General features: G+C 35.5%; 1 protein-coding gene across 2 annotated transcripts in view; it reads right to left on the bottom strand.

Annotated features, from left to right (window-relative positions):
* Positions 1 to 17,898: 17,898 nt before the first annotated feature.
* Positions 17,899 to 18,981, bottom strand: part of LOC121418353 (son of sevenless homolog 2-like) — a 63,595-nt gene continuing 62,512 nt past the window's right edge. For both annotated transcript variants that reach the window (XM_041612171.1, XM_041612172.1), the window contains exon 27: positions 17,899 to 18,779. In XM_041612171.1, coding sequence (XP_041468105.1) covers positions 18,166 to 18,779 — 614 coding nt within the window. In that variant the 3' untranslated portion in view covers positions 17,899 to 18,165. The remainder of the gene's footprint in view (positions 18,780 to 18,981) is intronic.

Genomic DNA, 18,981 nt, shown 5'->3' with positions numbered 1-18,981 from the left:
TGAAAACTTTTGATATTCAGACCTAAAAAAGGACATTATTAGCAATTTTTGTAATCATGATCCGTCTCGCTATTCGAGCGCGAAGCGCGAGCTGAAATTTTTGTATATATTGACCTAAACAGGGACATTTTAAGGACTATATTTTAGGAATCCATTTAGAGTATAAATATCTCAGCATAGTCATCTAATGCTAATGCTATCCTTTGCTGATTTTGTTAGAATTCTGCGAGCGCGAAGCGCGAGCTGAAAATTTTTGAAATTTAAACCTGAAGATGGGCATTCTAAGGCTTGTTTGTAGGAATTCACTAAGACCTTACGTATTTCACTAACCAAATGATGGGAGCGCGAAGCGCGAGCTGAATTTTTTTTATATTCAGATCATTCAGAAAATTTTAAATTTTAAGGACAGATTTTAGGAATTCATGAAGGACAGACATCCTACCAATCAACTAATGCGAACGTTAGCACGGACAGGAAATGTTTTATATTAAGACCTTAAAATAGAGCAATCACTTTAAGAAGTCATGAAAAAGAAGCAAATGTCACTACGTAAAACAATAATAACTCGAATTGAAAACGGGAAGTTTTAGTACAACAGGATCATATATATCCCGTTAACAGTCGATGCGAGCACCAGGAACAATGGAGACATATGCCCTGAGCAAATAATGTTTCATAACGTTATGAAAAAATGCTTCTTATGTAATATAACATAACATAATACAATATAACACTTTAATGAACAATAATTTCTTCTTTCCCCACTACGTCTCTCTTCCTTTCTCCCTCTTTTTCTCCTTTTTCCCGTTTTTTTTTGGCCATTCGGTTGAGGGGCACGTGCCCCCCATGCCCCCCAGTAGTTACGCCACTGACTGACATAATCATAATCAAAGGCAGGATATATATTTTCCATCATTGTTACAATTAGCTAATCATAAGCCTATAAATTGCTGTGCAAACTTTTATTTGACTCTGAAGATTGGTCAACATTTTGAATTGAATAACGCGAAAAAGGGAGCCCCATTGTTGATGCCGAGAACTTTCTAAAATATTTGAAGATCTTACAAACTAATTCTGCATAACAAGCCAAAGCAAAGGCACTAGCGCGGATCCATGATAACGAAGGGACCTTGGCCTTGCTCCTCCCCCACTGAAAAAAAAAGAAAGAAAGGGAGAATGAGAAGGGGAACGGAGGAGGAAAAGAGGAAAGAAAGAGCAGGGACTCAAAAAGAGAGAGAAATAGAAGGAAGAAACGGGAAATTTTAGAGATCGAGGGGGATTTTTTTTTTTCAAAACCGAATCGGAAGATATTAAGAAGACAATGGACCTCGCCTAGCTTCGGCAGGTGCAGCGGATCCAGAACGGGGAATAGGGAGGAGCTTTGCAGTAATGCCACTCCCTCATCCCGCTCCAGCAGGAAAAAAAAGAAAGAGAGGACAAAACAAAAAAAATGGAAGGGTGAATAGTAAAAAAGGAAAAAAGCGAACACTGGAGGGCATAGTGATTGTGTAATTGCAGATTATATGAGTTGTTAGATTATTTTCACAAAACTTGTGAATCTAGAAGCCTGAATAAAAAGCCCTTAATTCCCTTTCGTGTACCAAAATGAATATATCAATAAAGGAGGATATATGGGAAGAACAAGGGGGTCGAGGCAGCCACGGCACGCTATTGGTGGTGTAAAAGGGAGAGGAGAAGGATATTGAAAAGAGAAAAGAAGTAAGAAAATGAATGAATATATAAAAGAAGGGTAATAAAAGCCCGCCCGCACTCAAGTGTTATTTAGGGTACGCCTATGCTCGTTCCCTCCCTTTGAAAGCACCCCAAAGAAGGTCTGCCAAAATTTCTGAACCCCCCTTTCGGGTTTTTTTTCCTTGGAGACCCCCCTAAATCCGGAACAATGCTCAATGTACCCCCATCTCAGGTGAGCTCTCATTCCCCAAAAAGGTCCGTACTTTACTTTTCAATATGAAATAATCCTGAATGAACTTACAAAACTAGCAGGAATTCGATCCCGGGATTTGATCAATTATTCTATGTTATTCAATATATTTTATCTTAACCCCTTTTAAAAATTTCTCAGGAGTCCAAAGAGAGAGATAAAAACACCCCCTTTTAAAAGAAATCTCCAGGTGAAAATACAAATACACCCCTTTTTTTTACAATTCGTGGGCCGGACTTGTCCCGCGAAAAAGTACCCCTTTACCAGACATTTTGGGAACACGCATGCGGTCCTTCCGTCCCCGGAGTGGGGGGGGGGGCGGGAATAAAAGAAATAAAATGAGAAAGAAACGGCAGAAATTGAAAAGGGGAAGAGTTGGCTTTGTGTCTAGAAAAAGAAAATGTCTACAAAATAAGTTTAATGAAATAAATAATCTGGGGCTTCTCTCTTTTTTTTTCAGTTTGTCATCTTTCCTTTTTTTACAGGATCGAAGTCGAAATTATAATCAATCGTCTTACCCGATTCCAAACAAGGAGCTCTTTAGAGGGGGATTCCAGGTTGAAAATTGTAATATTTGAAGAGATAGAGTGAAATCAGACAAGAAAGAAAAAAAATACTAATAATTTCATCCAAATTGGATGAGGGAGCTGATGTCATACCCCATATTCATGTTATATTTTTTTAAATTTATTCTATGGAGTATGTTTTTTTTTTCTTCAAACTTTGACTTCCGAGGATATCAATATGTAAAAAAAAAATTGATTGACTACCTACCGATTTTTGAAAAATCCTGGTTCTGTCTATTTTCATAGAGCTGCGCCCCATTAGAATATCATTCAAAAGGCCGTATAGGCCCTAAATACATGAGGGCGATGGGAAATTTTGCTCTCATGACAAGCATTAATAATGACAAATAGTTTTACAGCATACTTGCTTAAATGTTGCCCCGGAATGTTGCCAACAAAAATAGCCCTTGAAATGAAAGACATAGCCAGCAAAATTTAGCAATTTCCCCAATGTGGGTCGTGTGGTCCAGTGGTTAAAATATTGGATTCATAATCACAAGGTTGTGAGTTCATATTCCCACTCTGCCTTTGTCCCCACTTTGATAAAAGGCCAGAGAGTGATAATCTGTCGTCTACATGTACATAAGGTCAGCCACTATGACTGATTAACCTAGACGTAAAATGTTTCCTTTGTATTTGGTTTATAATTACCATCAGAGAACGCTGCCCTGCAGAGTTCCTATGCAATTTACCATAAATGTGTGTTTTTTTTTTTGGGGGGGGAGAGCCCCTCATGAATAAACCAAATTTCTTACACCACAATATAAAAAATGGCAACTCCACTCTCAATGAGGAATCAAAATTGTTTCACATGAGTAAAAAAAAGGGTAACGCAACATCTAATTTGATGAATTCTTCAGCATAATGCATCTTTGATCTCTTTTTATGAAAATTTCGGTTGATATTTTAGGTGATTATGTCTGCTGGTATACAATAATGTGGTGTGTTTTATTATACGGGTTTAATATAGGAACCAGTTCTTAAGCATGGGTGTTGCAGACATTATCCTATTAATCTTAACATCGTACTTAACATTCCTTCATAGAGTATTTTTCCCGCCACTTCTCAGTTCATCCCTACATACGGCCCACCTTTTGTGTATCAATCGCTTTATCTTTCTCTATCCAATTAAGCTTTGTTCCAAATTGGATGACGAAATTCATTCTTGGACTTTTAAACTGTCAGAAAAGATACGATTAGCATATTTTATTTAATGAAAGGTTGTTCTCTATTATTTTACACCTCAATGCATGCAATCACCTTGAATTATTACATCCACAGGTTTCACGTAGGCGTGATTATCATGCACCACCGATCATTCCCCGCCTACCAAATTGTCCATGATTATTATTGCTCGATACATGAGCATGTAAGAACATGACGACTGACCATGGGCAAACCTCGTTGACCTTTGCCTAATCATTCTTTGTTCTGTTCTCTGTCCCTATACAAATCATTACGTAATGAAGTTTATGTACAGCTAGCAACAACCAGAATACCGCAAGTGAACTTTTTGTACTTGTACTGTAATTACATTCTTCAACGGTATTCATAAAACAACCTTTTATTGTTTATATTGTTATTAGACGAAAATTTGTTAATTCAATTGCTTTAATCCTTTGATTAAAAGAAAGGGAGAGAGAAGGTGAAAATCTGTTCTTTAATGTATGTTGATTACGCTAATACAGTGTATAAACTGTGCATTATTATGTCCTTTCAACTACATGGTTGTTCCATTATCTTTAGTCATGTACTTAACATTTTTCCATATAGTATTTTTTTCCCGCCACTCATCGAATTCATCCCTATATTTACACCAACCCTTTTGTGTACCAAACGCTTAATGTCTCTATCCAATTAAGCATTGTCTCAAAGTGGATACTCAAATTCATTATTTGACTTGTAAACGATCTGCTGGTGAAGATATGCTGAAAGTTTGTACTGTACCTTCATTTCACGTAATTAATTTGCTTTATCACATCCCCAGGTTTCAATCAGGCATGGTTATGCACCACTGATCACTTCCCACTCCTCAATGAAACTTTCTATTAAACAATAGTTGGCGGGTTCGTGCAGCCACTGACCTTGTAGTCCCCACTAGTCTCTTTGACAGTGCTTATCATTATTTAAATCAATTGTTTGTTTGTTTTTTGTACTACAACATTTACTACAGTGCAAACTTAAACAAACTTTTATTTGTTTGTTTTATGACTGTCTTAGCAGTATTTTGTTTTTCTAAGATGTGAGAAACCTAATCGTTTCTGGTTAATGGATCTGGCTTCATGTTTGCCTTTTCCCCTTCTTTCTTTTAATTTTTCTTGATATTTATCTCTCAAGCATACCAATTCATGTCCTTTCAAAACAGTATTTTTTACCGATAGAAACCACTGTAAATAATCAAATGTTCGATACAGCTGAATTTAGGCTTTGTTTGTTAATTATGTCTTGTCTCGATTCCCCCTTTGTAAATTCTAAGTATTGCTGCTGAAATTGTTTTATTGTATTTTTTTTGGTGGTCGGGCTTTGCTCTTCTGCCTATTCATCATTGACCAAGATGGGTCTTATTCATTTTGTACTTGTCTATTATGTTCCAATTGCTGATACACGAGCACCACTTTCAAACATGAACACACATTCACGCACACACATAATCACCTGCACCACTTGCACACTTGCAGTTGACCTCTCTCCAAACCTCCGGTACTTTACATTTTCACGCCCCCCTGTCTGAGTCACATACCTTTACCCCAGACATTATTATTGAGAATTCACAAGATAGCAAATATTACACTCCGCAAGAATTTAAAAACAAATTTAATAATACTTCAGACAATATTTCACTTTTTCATGCAAACATACGAAGTATAAATAAGAACTTTGAATATTTAGTTAACCTGTTACACTCATTAAACAACTTTCCCTTTTCCGTAATTGGCTTAACCGAAACATGGTTACATGAAAATTCCCCAGATATTTTTAATCTACCTAATTATAATTTAATAAGGACAGACCGTAAAGAAAGAAGAGGTGGTGGTGTTGCCTTTTATATTTCACATAATCTTAAATTCACAGTTCGTTCTGATGCAAAATTATCTCATGCAGAGTCTTTGTTCATAGAGATCGAAAATACTAGTTCCAAAAACATTATAATAGGATTAGTTTATAGACCCCCTAATTCAAATACAGACCTCTTTCATGATGAATTAGAACAATTTCTTTATAAAATAGGGGATGAAAACAAACATATTTTTCTACTCGGTGATTTTAATATTAACTTCTTGCCCTCAACCGATAATAATAATGCAACTAATTTCATGAAATTGATGTACTCATTTGGCTTCCTTTCTATCATTAATAAACCCACCAGAATTAATTTAAATTCATCAACTCAGATTGATAACATTTTTTCGAACGTCCATAATAGCAAAGCTATCGGAGGGATCCTCTGTTCTGAAGTTTCGGACCACCTACCTATATTTTTAACTTGTAAATGTAAACTATCTTACCCAAAATCCAAAAAAGAATATTTTTATCGTAAAGAATCTAAACAAAATATAGAACTATTAAAGCAAGACTTATTTTTAGAAGATTGGGAAGACGTTTACCATGAAGTAAATCCCAATATTGCTTACAATCACTTTAATAATAAATTAAAACATTATTATGAAAAAAATATCCCTTTAGGTAAAGCTAAAACCCAACGTAATAAACCCCAAAATCCTTGGATAACAAAAGGTCTACTGAAGTCAATACAGACACGCAATCGACTCTATAAGTCCCATTTGCGCAATCCAACTGATAATTCCTTAAAAACATATAAAATATATCGTAATAAACTAACTAAATTGATTCGAATATCCCGAAAATTGCACTATACTAACAAAATAAATAATGCCAGTGGAAATACAAATATAACTTGGAAAATTATTAAAGAAGTCTTGGGTACAAAAACCCACCCCCCACCCAATGATAACATTACTCTTAATGGATCTAAAATACTTCATCCCAGTCTTTATGCAAACTCATTCAATTCTTTTTTTACGAATATCGGACCCGAATTAGCAAATAAAATAAATACTCCCAATGCACATTATACAGATTATCTGTCAGATCCAAATCAGGAGTCTCTTTTTCTAACCCCAACAAATCCTTCTGAAATTGTCAACATTGCCCGTACCCTTCACAATTCTAGATCTTCTGGGTCTGATGGCATCAGTATGTTTTTACTTAAGCAAATAATTCACCCTCTTGCTAGCCCCTTGGCTCACATATTTAATAACTCCTTATCTCAAGGCGTTTTCCCAGATTTATTTAAGATAGCTAAAGTCAATCCAATTTTTAAGAAAGACAATCCTCACGAAATAAGTAATTACCGTCCCATCTCTTTACTTCCAACAATATCAAAAATTCTAGAAAAAATAGTATACACAAGACTTTACAAATTTATCAACAAACACAATATTCTAAATTCGAATCAATATGGTTTTAGGAAAAATTATTCAACAGACTCAGCTTTACTTCAAATTTATGACAAAATAAGTAATGCCATAGCAAATAAAGAACACGTAATTGGTATTTTTTGTGATTTAAGTAAAGCGTTTGATACTCTTAACCACGATATTTTACTCTCCAAACTCAATCATTATGGAATACGAGGCCAATCTCTATTATGGTTCAAAGATTACTTGAATAATCGAAAGCAATATGTCACTTTTAATAATAATGACTCTGATTCTCTTTTAGTTCAATGTGGTGTTCCCCAGGGGTCGATTTTAGGTCCTCTTTTATTTTTACTCTATATTAATGATATTATAAAAACCTCCTCTATTTTGTCATTTGTCTTATTTGCTGACGATACAAATATATTTTATTCTCATCAAGACCTTAATTCATTAAACAATGTAGTAAATCGTGAAATGTACAAGGTGTCTAACTGGTTTAAGGCCAACAAACTTTCTTTAAATACAAAAAAGACACATTTTATGTATTTCAGACATCAATCTCATAATATCAACACACCGATTTACATTAACATTGACGGTACGCCTTTAGAACAGAAAACCAATTCAAAATTTTTAGGTGTAATTATGGATGAATTTCTCTCTTGGAACCAACACATACACCATGTTACAATGTGCGTTTCAAAAAGTATTGGAATCATTTCAAAGTTAAAATTCCTTCTTCCTCATAAAACTTTATTCTTATTATACAATTCGTTAGTTCTTCCATATATATCATACTGCAATATCGTTTGGGCAAACTGTGGCTCTTCTAAACTAAACTCTATATTTAAACTACAAAAAAGAGCTATCCGTATATGTACAGGCTCACATTACTTGGCTCATACTGACCCATTGTTTCACAGACTCAAAACATTAAAAATCTTTGATATTAATAAGATTCAAATTGCTGTATTCATGTTTAAGTATTTTAACAATCAACTTCCCCAGTCTTTTAATAATATGTTTAGATTCAACAGGTCTGTCCATTCCTACCCAACCCGCATATCTGGAAACCTCCACCTCACTAACCCAAAATTATTAATAACCCACAAATCCATTCGACATCACGGTCCCGATATTTGGAACAATCTTCCAGACAATATCAAATCATGTTTAACAATCTACTCCTTGAAAGCTAACATTAAACGTTTTATTATTACATCTTACGCAGCCCCCTCTTAAACGTAATATTTCAACTGCTCTTTGCCGCACCTGCACCTACACCTGCACAGCACCCACTTGATCAATGAAGAACTATTACGTACCTTTTATGAGGCCTCCATCATCATCAAGCCTAATCGCTCACGATGGTGGTCTCCTGCATTCATTTATAATCTTGTTTTGAAAAAATATATGACACATCTTTTTTTGTTAATATTTATTTACAATATTTATACTATGCGACTGTTATTATTTTGTTATAACCTTTGTAAATATTGTATATATATGTATTTTGTAATTCTGATATTGATGTGAATGCAGAAATAAAATAAAATCAATCAATCAATCTGTGTAGCTTGGTGATATGTCAGAAAAGCTTGCACCATCTTTTTTATAAAAAAAAATACAAAATCATTACTGCTGACGAGCATTTTCTTTTCACATCTGTGCAATATAAATCTAACATAAAACAAATACCAACCAAGTTAAAACGTGTGCTTGGAGCCCCCATCTAATAATTGCTGTCTTAGTGTTTAATCAAGATAACTGACATTTTGCTGTATTCAGCAACCTATGTATCTGCGGTCAACCTATATGTATGATCGGTTATGCTTTGGCAGTAGTGGCTTCGGTATGCATTGCATCTGCAAATTTTATATGACACCCAAGTTATTTAGGCACTTAATACGCATCATGATTAATATACATATTCAGGGGGTAATATATCAGAAGTATACATATGATTTACTATATATATGACTTCAGAAGGATGTGCGCAGTTACTGGCCCATATTCTGAACTCTAGTTTAACTTAAAGGGGAAGTTCACCCTGACAAAAAGTTTGTTGTAAAAATAGCAGAAAAAATAATAAAAACTATTGCCGAAGGTTTGAGAAAAATTCATCAAATAATTAAAAAGTTATTAGAATTTCAATTATTTGATTTGTGATGTCATATGCGAGCAGCATTCCTACATAGCGAATGGTAAAATATTGAATGTAATTTTCTCAGAAAATTGAAAATGTTTTCACTGTACCTTTGTATATCAATAAACAAATCATTTCACACCCGATCATGAAGAAAAAACAAAATTAAGTCATCAGGAACCATACAAAATTTGAAATTCATGCATTTTATATTACATAACACATGGGGCAGCTGCTCGTTTATGACGTCACAAATCCAAATATTTGAACTCTAATAACTTTCTTACTCTTTAACGGATTTTCCTCAAACCTTCACCAATATTTTTTACTGTTTTTTCTGCTATTTTTACAACAAAGTTTTCTTCAGGGTGAACTTCCCCTTTAAACCATGGTCTAAGTCTGGGGTAAAACTGTGGGATGCTCAAAGTGCAACTTTGTTTACACTGCAATGCTTCTTGTGTTTACTAATATCGTTAACATATATTTAATGAAGAAGAAAACCATTGTATTCATCATTTCAAAATAGATTGTAATGGTTTGAATTCCATATGTGTGATGACTAACTGATCACCCGATTATAGAGCTAGATGTCACATTTGGCTTTCCAAAGTTAAACCATAATTACGACCATGGTTTATGCAAATCAAAATCTAGATTTCAGAATACGTACCATTGTGTTTTTAGTTATAAAATTTTTTTATGCAATATAAATTGTGATTTCAAAGGCAATAAAGACATACAAAACACAGATTCTATACAACAATTATTTTATTAAAAGTTCCTTTATAATGGGTGTTAAACTCCCACAGAAATGGAGGACACTTCATATTTGGTACAAAATAAATTTTCATTCAAAGTTATAGTGCCTGGTACTCCAAAAACAAATATTCATATTAAAACATTACCAGACAAGCTTTGCATTACACAAACATGATTTCATAAAAAAAAAAGGAAAAAAAAGATGATCACAGTATCACCAAGTTGTAGTATTATAGATCCCCACTCTGGTAAACATCATTAAAAATACAGTACATTCAAACTAGTTGCTCGTAGTACAGTAGTTGAAGTCGCAATAATGGGCTTCTGTTTCTTGTCAAGTATTCCAATTTTCTCAGTCGTATTATCTGAACCAAACAACACATCAATAATGTAGAAAGGCAAACCTTGCATGTTGACTCTATTAAATCAGTTATTTATGCATGTGTGCATTCAATCAGGATTCTGAATAAATGTCCAATCGTGATTTGGCCTTTTGTGTTACTGTGATGACAAAAGAATTACTAAAACCATTTGTTTGGTTTAGTTTGTCTTTTGGGTCTGACTTTGTGGAGGAGGGGGGGGGGTGAAAATCTTTTGCTTGAATGACCTGAAAGTGAACTTGTGGGAGATGTGGCTATTAAGTAACGGGAATATCTACCCTGATTGCAAGTTGGTTATAATAAACAAGAAAATGGACAGAAAAATATTAAAATTTTTATGGAAATCCATAAAGAATAAGTTATTAACCTTTAAAGATTTTAATTAATAAAGTCATATGCAACCAGTCCTGTTTGTGCTTTATCCCATAAACCATGATGAATAAGAATAATTTTCTTCTACGATGTGAATGACATTTTGAGGAATTTATATCACACACCACAAGGAGCTGCTCCTCTGTGACATCAGAAAATCATAACTCTGATTTTCATCAAACCTTTACCAATATTTTTTTTTTCTTTTATTATATCTGCTTTTATAAAAACCAACTTATCGTCAGGATGAACTTCCCCTTAAATAGTATGAATCAAATTACACTTAACTTTAACTAAATAATAAGCATTTTTCTACGATTGATTGCCTTGACTACAATGTACAATCGATCGTAAAAATGAAGCGTACAATTGATTTGCTAACCTTTGTGTTACAGGACCCTGGTGACATAAAAAAAAAATTCTTGCCTTCACCATGGTTATGAATTATTTATTTGTCACTATTCCAAAGTCACTAATAGTTTATTTGATAAATCATATGGTTTTACATGGAAATATTTTAATCATGTATTATTTTGTTCCTTAAAAACACTAAACCTTTTTTCAAGCAAGGAATGGTCCAAAAGTTTCAAGATTTCTGATCACTGAATTACGAAAAAAAAATAAAATTACTGAGAGAGGGTACTAGATACCTAATGAATCGAAACCTAAATTTTCACAAAGAAGAATAGATGGAAAAACTAGAAATATCACTGAGGGTGATTAATACAACCATCCTTAAGCAATTACCCTGGCAACACAGTTTCCAACACATTTGGAAAATAAATCTTGCATGTCTTTACTCAAGATAAATTTTGGTGCCAACTTTCATGAGCACTGTCCAAATGCTGGGGAAGAAGTTTGATCAGCAGTGGGTTTTCCTTGGCTTTTTGGCCACTATATGCAGTTACCATGGCAACACAATTTCTGAAAACTCAAAGTGTGTTTTGCAGATCTTAACTCAAGACCTTTACATGTGCTAAATTTCATGAGCATAGGTCATAAAATGAATTAGTTCAATCTACAAGACGTTTACAAATTAATCGTTGTAGTATGCCGTTACATTCCCATGCTTATTTCATGACCAATGTGTGTGCCAAATTTCATGAGAAATTGTTAAAAAATGAGTTAGTACAAGTTTGAACCATAAGATTTTACCCAATTTTTGACACAAAATACCATTACCACACAATTTCCGACACATGCAAAAATATGTCTTGCACATCTTTACCACGAGGTCAACTTGTGTGCCAAATTTCATGAGCACTGGTTAAGAATTGAGAAAGTAGTTTGAACCACAAGATTTCTACCGAATTTTTGCCATAATATATACTGTTACCAAGCCAACATGATTTCAGAAACAGACTCCCCAAAAATGTGTCTTGCACATCTTTACCCAAAGATCTATGTGTGTGCCCAATTTCATGAGAATAGGTTAAAAAGTGAGGAAGTAGTTCAAACATATAAAATTTGCAAAGGACCACCCACCAGACCGTATTACGCCGATTCCTATACACCCCCTACAAACTTTGTTTGGTGGTGGTATACAAAAAGATTTAATCGCCATTCCATTTTCTTTCCATACAATTGACATTCATTACACAGGGGCCGTATTCTGAAAATTGTCTTGTATCTTCAGAGTTACAATAAAATTGGTATCCTGATCATTCTTTTATTTATTATTGTAACTTTCACTGAATGCACATGATGTCAGAGTTAAAATATGGTCAAAGCTAAAAAAAAACAGCGCATAAATTTCCGTGCGCAGGATGAGATAAATGGTGTTCGGAAAATTCTCCTTTATCTTTTCATTTTATGTTAATATACAAGAAAATGTACAACAGATAGGGGTCTATTGCAACTTGATGCTGAATGAGATTTTTCATTTGAGATGATGAAATTGTTCAAAGAAAATATGCCTGGGAAAACAGCCTGGGTCCCATTGCATAAAACTTTTTACCAGAGAAAACTCAGGTTGTTTTTACCGGAGTTTTTGCCCTGTGTTAAAGTCAATGGCAGAAATCAGACTAACCTTAGTTTTCAGTTTTTACCAGAGTTGTCTCAGGTAAAAGTTTTATGCAACAGGCCCAGGTGTATTTATAGCACAGAAGCACAGTGCATTTATAAGCAGCAGGGGTGTATAGGAAACTGCACCTTATGCAGACATGCCAACCTCTGGGACATAAAAATTGTATTCTCTGATAAAAAAAAAATATTTTTCCCCAGAAAAGTGTATTTCATAATAAAATGCTCGGCGCACTCGCTCATCGCGGCGCTCAAGATGCATGAAAGCTAAAATGCGCACTGCTCTTGCAGATAGAAAAAAAATTGAAACAAGTGCATATCTCACCCTGGTTTTTTAACAAAATGATTGAAAAAAACACAAACAAGTTACCTGAAATCACATTGATCTAATAACCATATTTGTGTAAGTTTTATGAAATAGAGACATAACAGAGATGATTTTTCTTAATAAATTACGATTTTGTAAACTAAAACAAATAAAAAGAATTATTATTATAATCATTTTTTTTTACAAAAACTTATTTTTAAAAGAAAAAATGTAATCCCGTATTTGGTTGTAAGAGCCTACTAAATACGCCAAAAATGTACTGGTTGGCAGGTATGCTAATGTCAACAATGCGCTAGACATTTTCATAAAAAGAGACACTTCTATCGGTTCATCTCATCACATAAAGCATTTAACGACTGGCTGACAAAAGAAAATTGGCAATTTCTGAGATAAATAAGGGGACATCCTTACAGAGATAGGACAATTTTCAGGATTCTGATTTGAGAGAAAGATTCGCCAGCTGTTCTTTGGCTGAGATCACACATGTTATAAGAAAAAAAGGAAAAATTTTTAGAATACCACCCCAAAAAGTGCACGATTTTGACAAACCCAACACCAAAAATAATGCAGTCAATACAGTGGTGTCCTTTGCCCAGTATGTTGTAAATGTAACAGGTTCACATGAAAAGAATGGATTACCGACTTGGTGAATGCTTCTCTCGCCTATTAACAACAAATAAATGAATAGGATAAACTATAAAAACTTTCTGTCAAGAATCTTGACAACTTTTCATGCATTATCTCCACAAGATGCAAGTTATTTTTTTTTACTGACAAAAATTCTTAGACAGGTATATAAGGGAGATTCAATTAGGCCATAGTTGTGAGCGGTCTTGCAGGTAAGGCCAGTATACAATGACATAATGTAACAGATATCATGACATCCTCATAAAGCCATGCCACAACACAAGACTATGCAAGAAGCCCTAACTCTAACCCTTTTCACTGTATAACTGTTATTGAATAATTATCACATTCTTTTTCGACAGTGGATTTGTGTTCTCAACTCATGCAGTCAGTCTGCAAGTCCCTGTGTTAATGAGCAAATGAGCAAGATTTATCCAAGTCCTCTCGTGGCTGAATTCATGTCCTGCAAAATCTCGTGAAATGTGAGACTTTCTTGCTTAAAGAATTTAACCACTTTCTCCTTGAGTAATATTATTGTTGTACCATAAGAAAGAGTACATGTTACTCTTTTATACTGGTTAATTATTTTGAATAAAATATTTTTAAAAACTAGTGAATATTTGGCTTGAAAAGAGACCTCAAACAGAATTTTTTCCCCTGTTTTCACTTGCAAATTGTGCAAAATTTTGTGTTCTAGGCACAAACATTATTTATATCATCAGAAAGCTCAAACTCTATATTTTCTTACAATGTCACTTTTGATATGTGGCATCTTTTAGATGGGTCAGCAGCCAGCTTTTTCCATCAACATGCAAGATGAGATTTCTGAAATTTCTGAGTAACATAAAATACAGAGTTCTGATTGGCTGAACAATGTTTTCAAAACAACAGGCGCGAGTAATTCAAAGAGATTTCCACATGGTGAGTGTGACCTTGCAGAGGCCCAGTGTGGGGAACATTGGAATTTGCGTGGGTGTGTGGTCTCTGACCAATCAGAGCGCAGTATTCTTGTTTTTATACTGCTAAATGTACTTGGCCTATGAAAAGCTGGCTGCTGACCTATCTAAATTATATCATATTAAAGCTTTATCATAATCTAAAAAACTTTTTGGGCTCAAACAGAAATTAAGTGGAAAAAAAAAAAACTCTTGTTGCATGAAAATAATTATTTTCTTTCATGTTTTAGATCAAACGTTTCACCTACATGTATATTACACAATCTTTTTAAAAATCCAAACACATGACCTGATACAATGACATTTCTTCTTTATAAAGATACCAAACACATGAGATTTGGTCAATATTTAGAGCAGCAATGGCCGGATAAAAAGAAGTGTTTTCGTCCGCACCAAGCTCATTAACAATGCAAAAACCCTCTAGTCATGAATATCACTTGGATAAAAGAAGCTGCTTTTTGAGGGCTTGCTGACTGACTGCATGTTACACTTATTTTCTGAGGTGAAAATGTATTGCTTCTTCTACACATTAAGACACTAAAGATCAGGATAGAAACAATTTTTTTTTTTGGGGGGTGTACTCACTGATAACCAACTTTAAGAGTAATATCTGCGGCCACAACACAAGCTAATATTCCAGATTACAGATCTTTATATTATCATTACACCCTTGTCATGTTACAAAATCAATTCAACAACCAAGTCAGTGTTACTGCAAGCAGACAAGCAATGAAATGAGAATTCGTCATAAATTCAGTGGACTCACAATACAGTGCGCCATCTATATGTTGCAGCGGACAGGCCGAAATTCACAATGCACCATGGGGAAAAGTTGACCCCTGTTGTATGCATGAGCACTAAAGTGCATGCATGCCATTTTTCATCGCTGGTCGCAGAGCTCGACCGGATATGCCTTTAACTAGGGTCCAGGAGGTGGGAGAGAAATTTGCTTGCATATTTCTTTGCAAAATTTAGACCGTTTTTGATGAATTCTTGCCCTAATGTTTTCCTTTTTGAAGCATCACAGTCACTTTACAGTACACTAGCACCGAGCGCTGCCTGAACGCGATGTCGCCCCCAAAATGAGAAATATGGCCTCTTCGCTGCAGCCGATAGATTGAGCACCTTATTGCGAATCCACCGAATTGCCAGACGTGGGATTGATTCCATTACCCATGTTTGACTTTCCTTGATTGCAATACCCTACGACAGGTATTGTTTCATCCCAATAGGATTCAATGGGAGTCCTGTCCCATTACCGGTGTGTTCGCTCAGTTGGTAGAGCGTTCGTCTCACAGCCGGGAGGTCGGGGGTTCAAACCCAGGCCGCGTCAGACCAAAAGACGTTAAAAGATTAAAGGGATAGAGCCTCATCGATCTAGCGCTGCACAGTGGCTGCAAGGCCCACGATCAATTGGGCAAATCAAATTTTTGGAGTATTTCATTTCATGTCTATTTCGAACAATAAAATATGGATTTTCTTTTCTGGATTTTCATTAGCAAGGTAATCTGATATGAACACCTTAAATTTGTAATTTGATTCATTATTCACTCTTCTCCAGAATACTGATCTGTCAATTGATTTATACATCCCTAGATCTGGGGGGTGTTTCACAAAGATTTAAGTATGACTTAGAGTCGCACTTAAATATTGAGTTGCATACGGTATGAAAGGCTTGACCGCATTGGTCAGATCGTGTCATGAGGACGCACACTATTTGCCTATCTATCAATAAGATAGCGCGTTGCATATCATGTATGCGTCGGCATTTAAGTGCGACTTAAGTCATACTTAAATCTAACACCTTTTCCTTCACACATTCCTAAAATGAACTCCAAGAAAGCTCAGCAATGTACTAGCTTCACTGGTCCCGGTATCTGGAAAAGCCACCTTACAATATCAGTTCATGTTCTTTATGACAAGTATTCAAAAATAAGCTAAAGACGTGCACATATCTGCTTTCTCAATAATATCCCCTTTATATTTTTTGTAAGAACTTAAAGAGCAGAATTTAGTTTGTTGTCATATAAATGTAAAGCGTTATAAGCATGTTAATTGAAAAGGCGCATAAAAATATGAATGTATGCATGTATGTATGTATCCCATGTGACAAAAATATATATTCTGCAGTAATGCATAAAGAATATGATAGGGCCTCGCTCTCTCCCAGAGGACAATTTCTCCTACTGGCGATGAGTTTTCCTAAAAGGAACTTGCCAAGTTGTTCATTATGAAATTAAATCACAATGAATGGATATAATCTGAAAATTTGAAATTTGCCAATGTCTCATTTTTTTAGTTCTTTTACCCAATAAAGATTGCTGAAAAAATAATTTCTGATTTTTACGTTTAGTTTATATGATATGACTTATTGCACTTTTGAACTTCTCGGCTCTTGCTTCATATTTACAAACAGTCAAAAGAAAAAAAGTGAATTGAGAAAATACGTATTCATACCTTATGACACGATGTTCCTGTTTGGTGAATTTGAAATGGGTTTGGGGAAACTATTCTATAAATATTCATCGAATTTGGATCTGCACTTCCCAAACTTGAAAATACATGCTTCTTCTAGACCAGGGGCCTGTCTTACAAAGAGTTGCGATTGATTTGATCAATCGCAACTATGGAAAGCTAGCAAAGTCAACAAATAAAATGCATGTTTGTTCCAAAAAAATTCTAGATATGAATGCATATCCATAAATTCATTGATTTCTTGGCAATTTGACATGTTCTCCTTTGTTTACAGAGGACATTTTTCAAATTTCCTGCAGAAAAAAATTATGACACTGATGGATTTCCATAAAGTTACAATTGATTAGATCGGTTGTAACTCTTTGTAAGGCGGGGCCCAGATCCAAAATATATCACTTATATCTTACTTCACTATTTTTTATCTGGGAAGGAGAATTGGATAGACAGCCAATCTGTAAACATAACACCCTAAGGGATTAAAAAAGACACTTCAGGAGGTTGAGGTTTAGATTTCTGAGCCCCATCAGAGAATCTACAAAATTGACTGTTTTTCCCCTTTCCAATTTATTTCACAAAATCTACGGCTTGGAGGAGAAAAATTAAGTCATGGTTGATTTGAACACTTTGTTCAGTCCCTACTATACATGATACATTATTCTGTTGATTCAAGCTTCATACGATATACAATCAATAAATGAATTTTGATGTTTGAGTCTGATAGGGTTAATTTTCATGGACAAAACTGTAACTAGGGTTTCACACCTACCCTTCTGCGAAACAGTTTGCATTGCTATGCATTTCTTCTTCTGAAGACATTCCGCTCAGTATTGTCTATAAGGGAAAAATATTTTGATTATTTTAGACACGAGACATTTTTTTTTTGGTACATGATTCACACATTTCAATGCATAGTCATTGGACAAGAGGTGATATTCAATTACAATACAAGCAGGTTTCACGGGAGAGTTTCTCCTCTCTAGCCTTTGTTACGAACGACCCCGCCTTTGAGACGGAGGCACCAATGCTGAAGTCCGAGTACTGTTCTTGCCTTTGGGTCAACAATCTGCCACCGCATGTGTCAAACCATTTCCTCGACAAGTCTGATGAGTTGCTTCTTACAAAAAACGCACACACACACACTCCCATGCTTTTAATAAGAGCTTTCAAAGAATTTCAGATCTTCCGGTGTCAACTGATTTTCCTTGGAAGGAGTCCTGGGTGGCCTGTCCGGTTCGGTCAATCGGGGACCGCGAGGTCGCGGCGGGGGCATCAACGGCTTCGTGAAACCCATATGGCTGTGGTCAGTGTTGTTCATTGGAAATGACGACATGGGGGAGTTATGCGATAGTAAGAAGGCGTGGCTCTTCGGCGTTTGAGGAGTCCTTGGCAACCAGATGTCTGAATCATGGCCATGCGTGACTGGTGGCGGGAGAGGGGGCGGCCTGGTCGTCGCCGTCGTGGTGGTGGATGGCCCGATGGAAGACTTGTTCGGCAACGGATTCGACACCTTGCGTTGAAGGGTGTTACGGTAAGTCCTAGGGGGTATAGTCGGTGTACCACCGTTCATTGTCTGTGAGGATTGAGCATTATGTCTGGGTGGTAACGGAGGGGCGTGGTTGAATCGGGGAGGAAGCGATGGTGGTAGGTCATGCATGCGATCCTGAGTGCGAGGATTCGGAGTGGAACTAAGACGGCTTCGGGGCGGTAAAGGAGGGGGTACTTCCGGTGGTTCCTCTGGTGCTGTAGATGAGGTGTTGGAGTTGTCTGCAATGTGTGTGAAGGAAAAGACATGGTACATCAAGATGTCCTTAAATACAAATACATAAATATGATTTAAACGTTCGCAGTATTCCCAACTACTAACACTAAAGCAGTAGCATTGAAATAGTCATCAAAATATGTTGCATGATGACAAGAGGAAGCAGTTCTACATGAATGATTACCTGGGTGAGCAGCAAAAATGTCC

The sequence above is a fragment of the Lytechinus variegatus genome, chromosome 7 (genome assembly GCF_018143015.1).
Source record: "Lytechinus variegatus isolate NC3 chromosome 7, Lvar_3.0, whole genome shotgun sequence".
Lineage (NCBI taxonomy): Eukaryota > Metazoa > Echinodermata > Echinoidea > Temnopleuroida > Toxopneustidae > Lytechinus > Lytechinus variegatus.
This window is presented reverse-complemented; position numbering and strand designations above follow the sequence as displayed.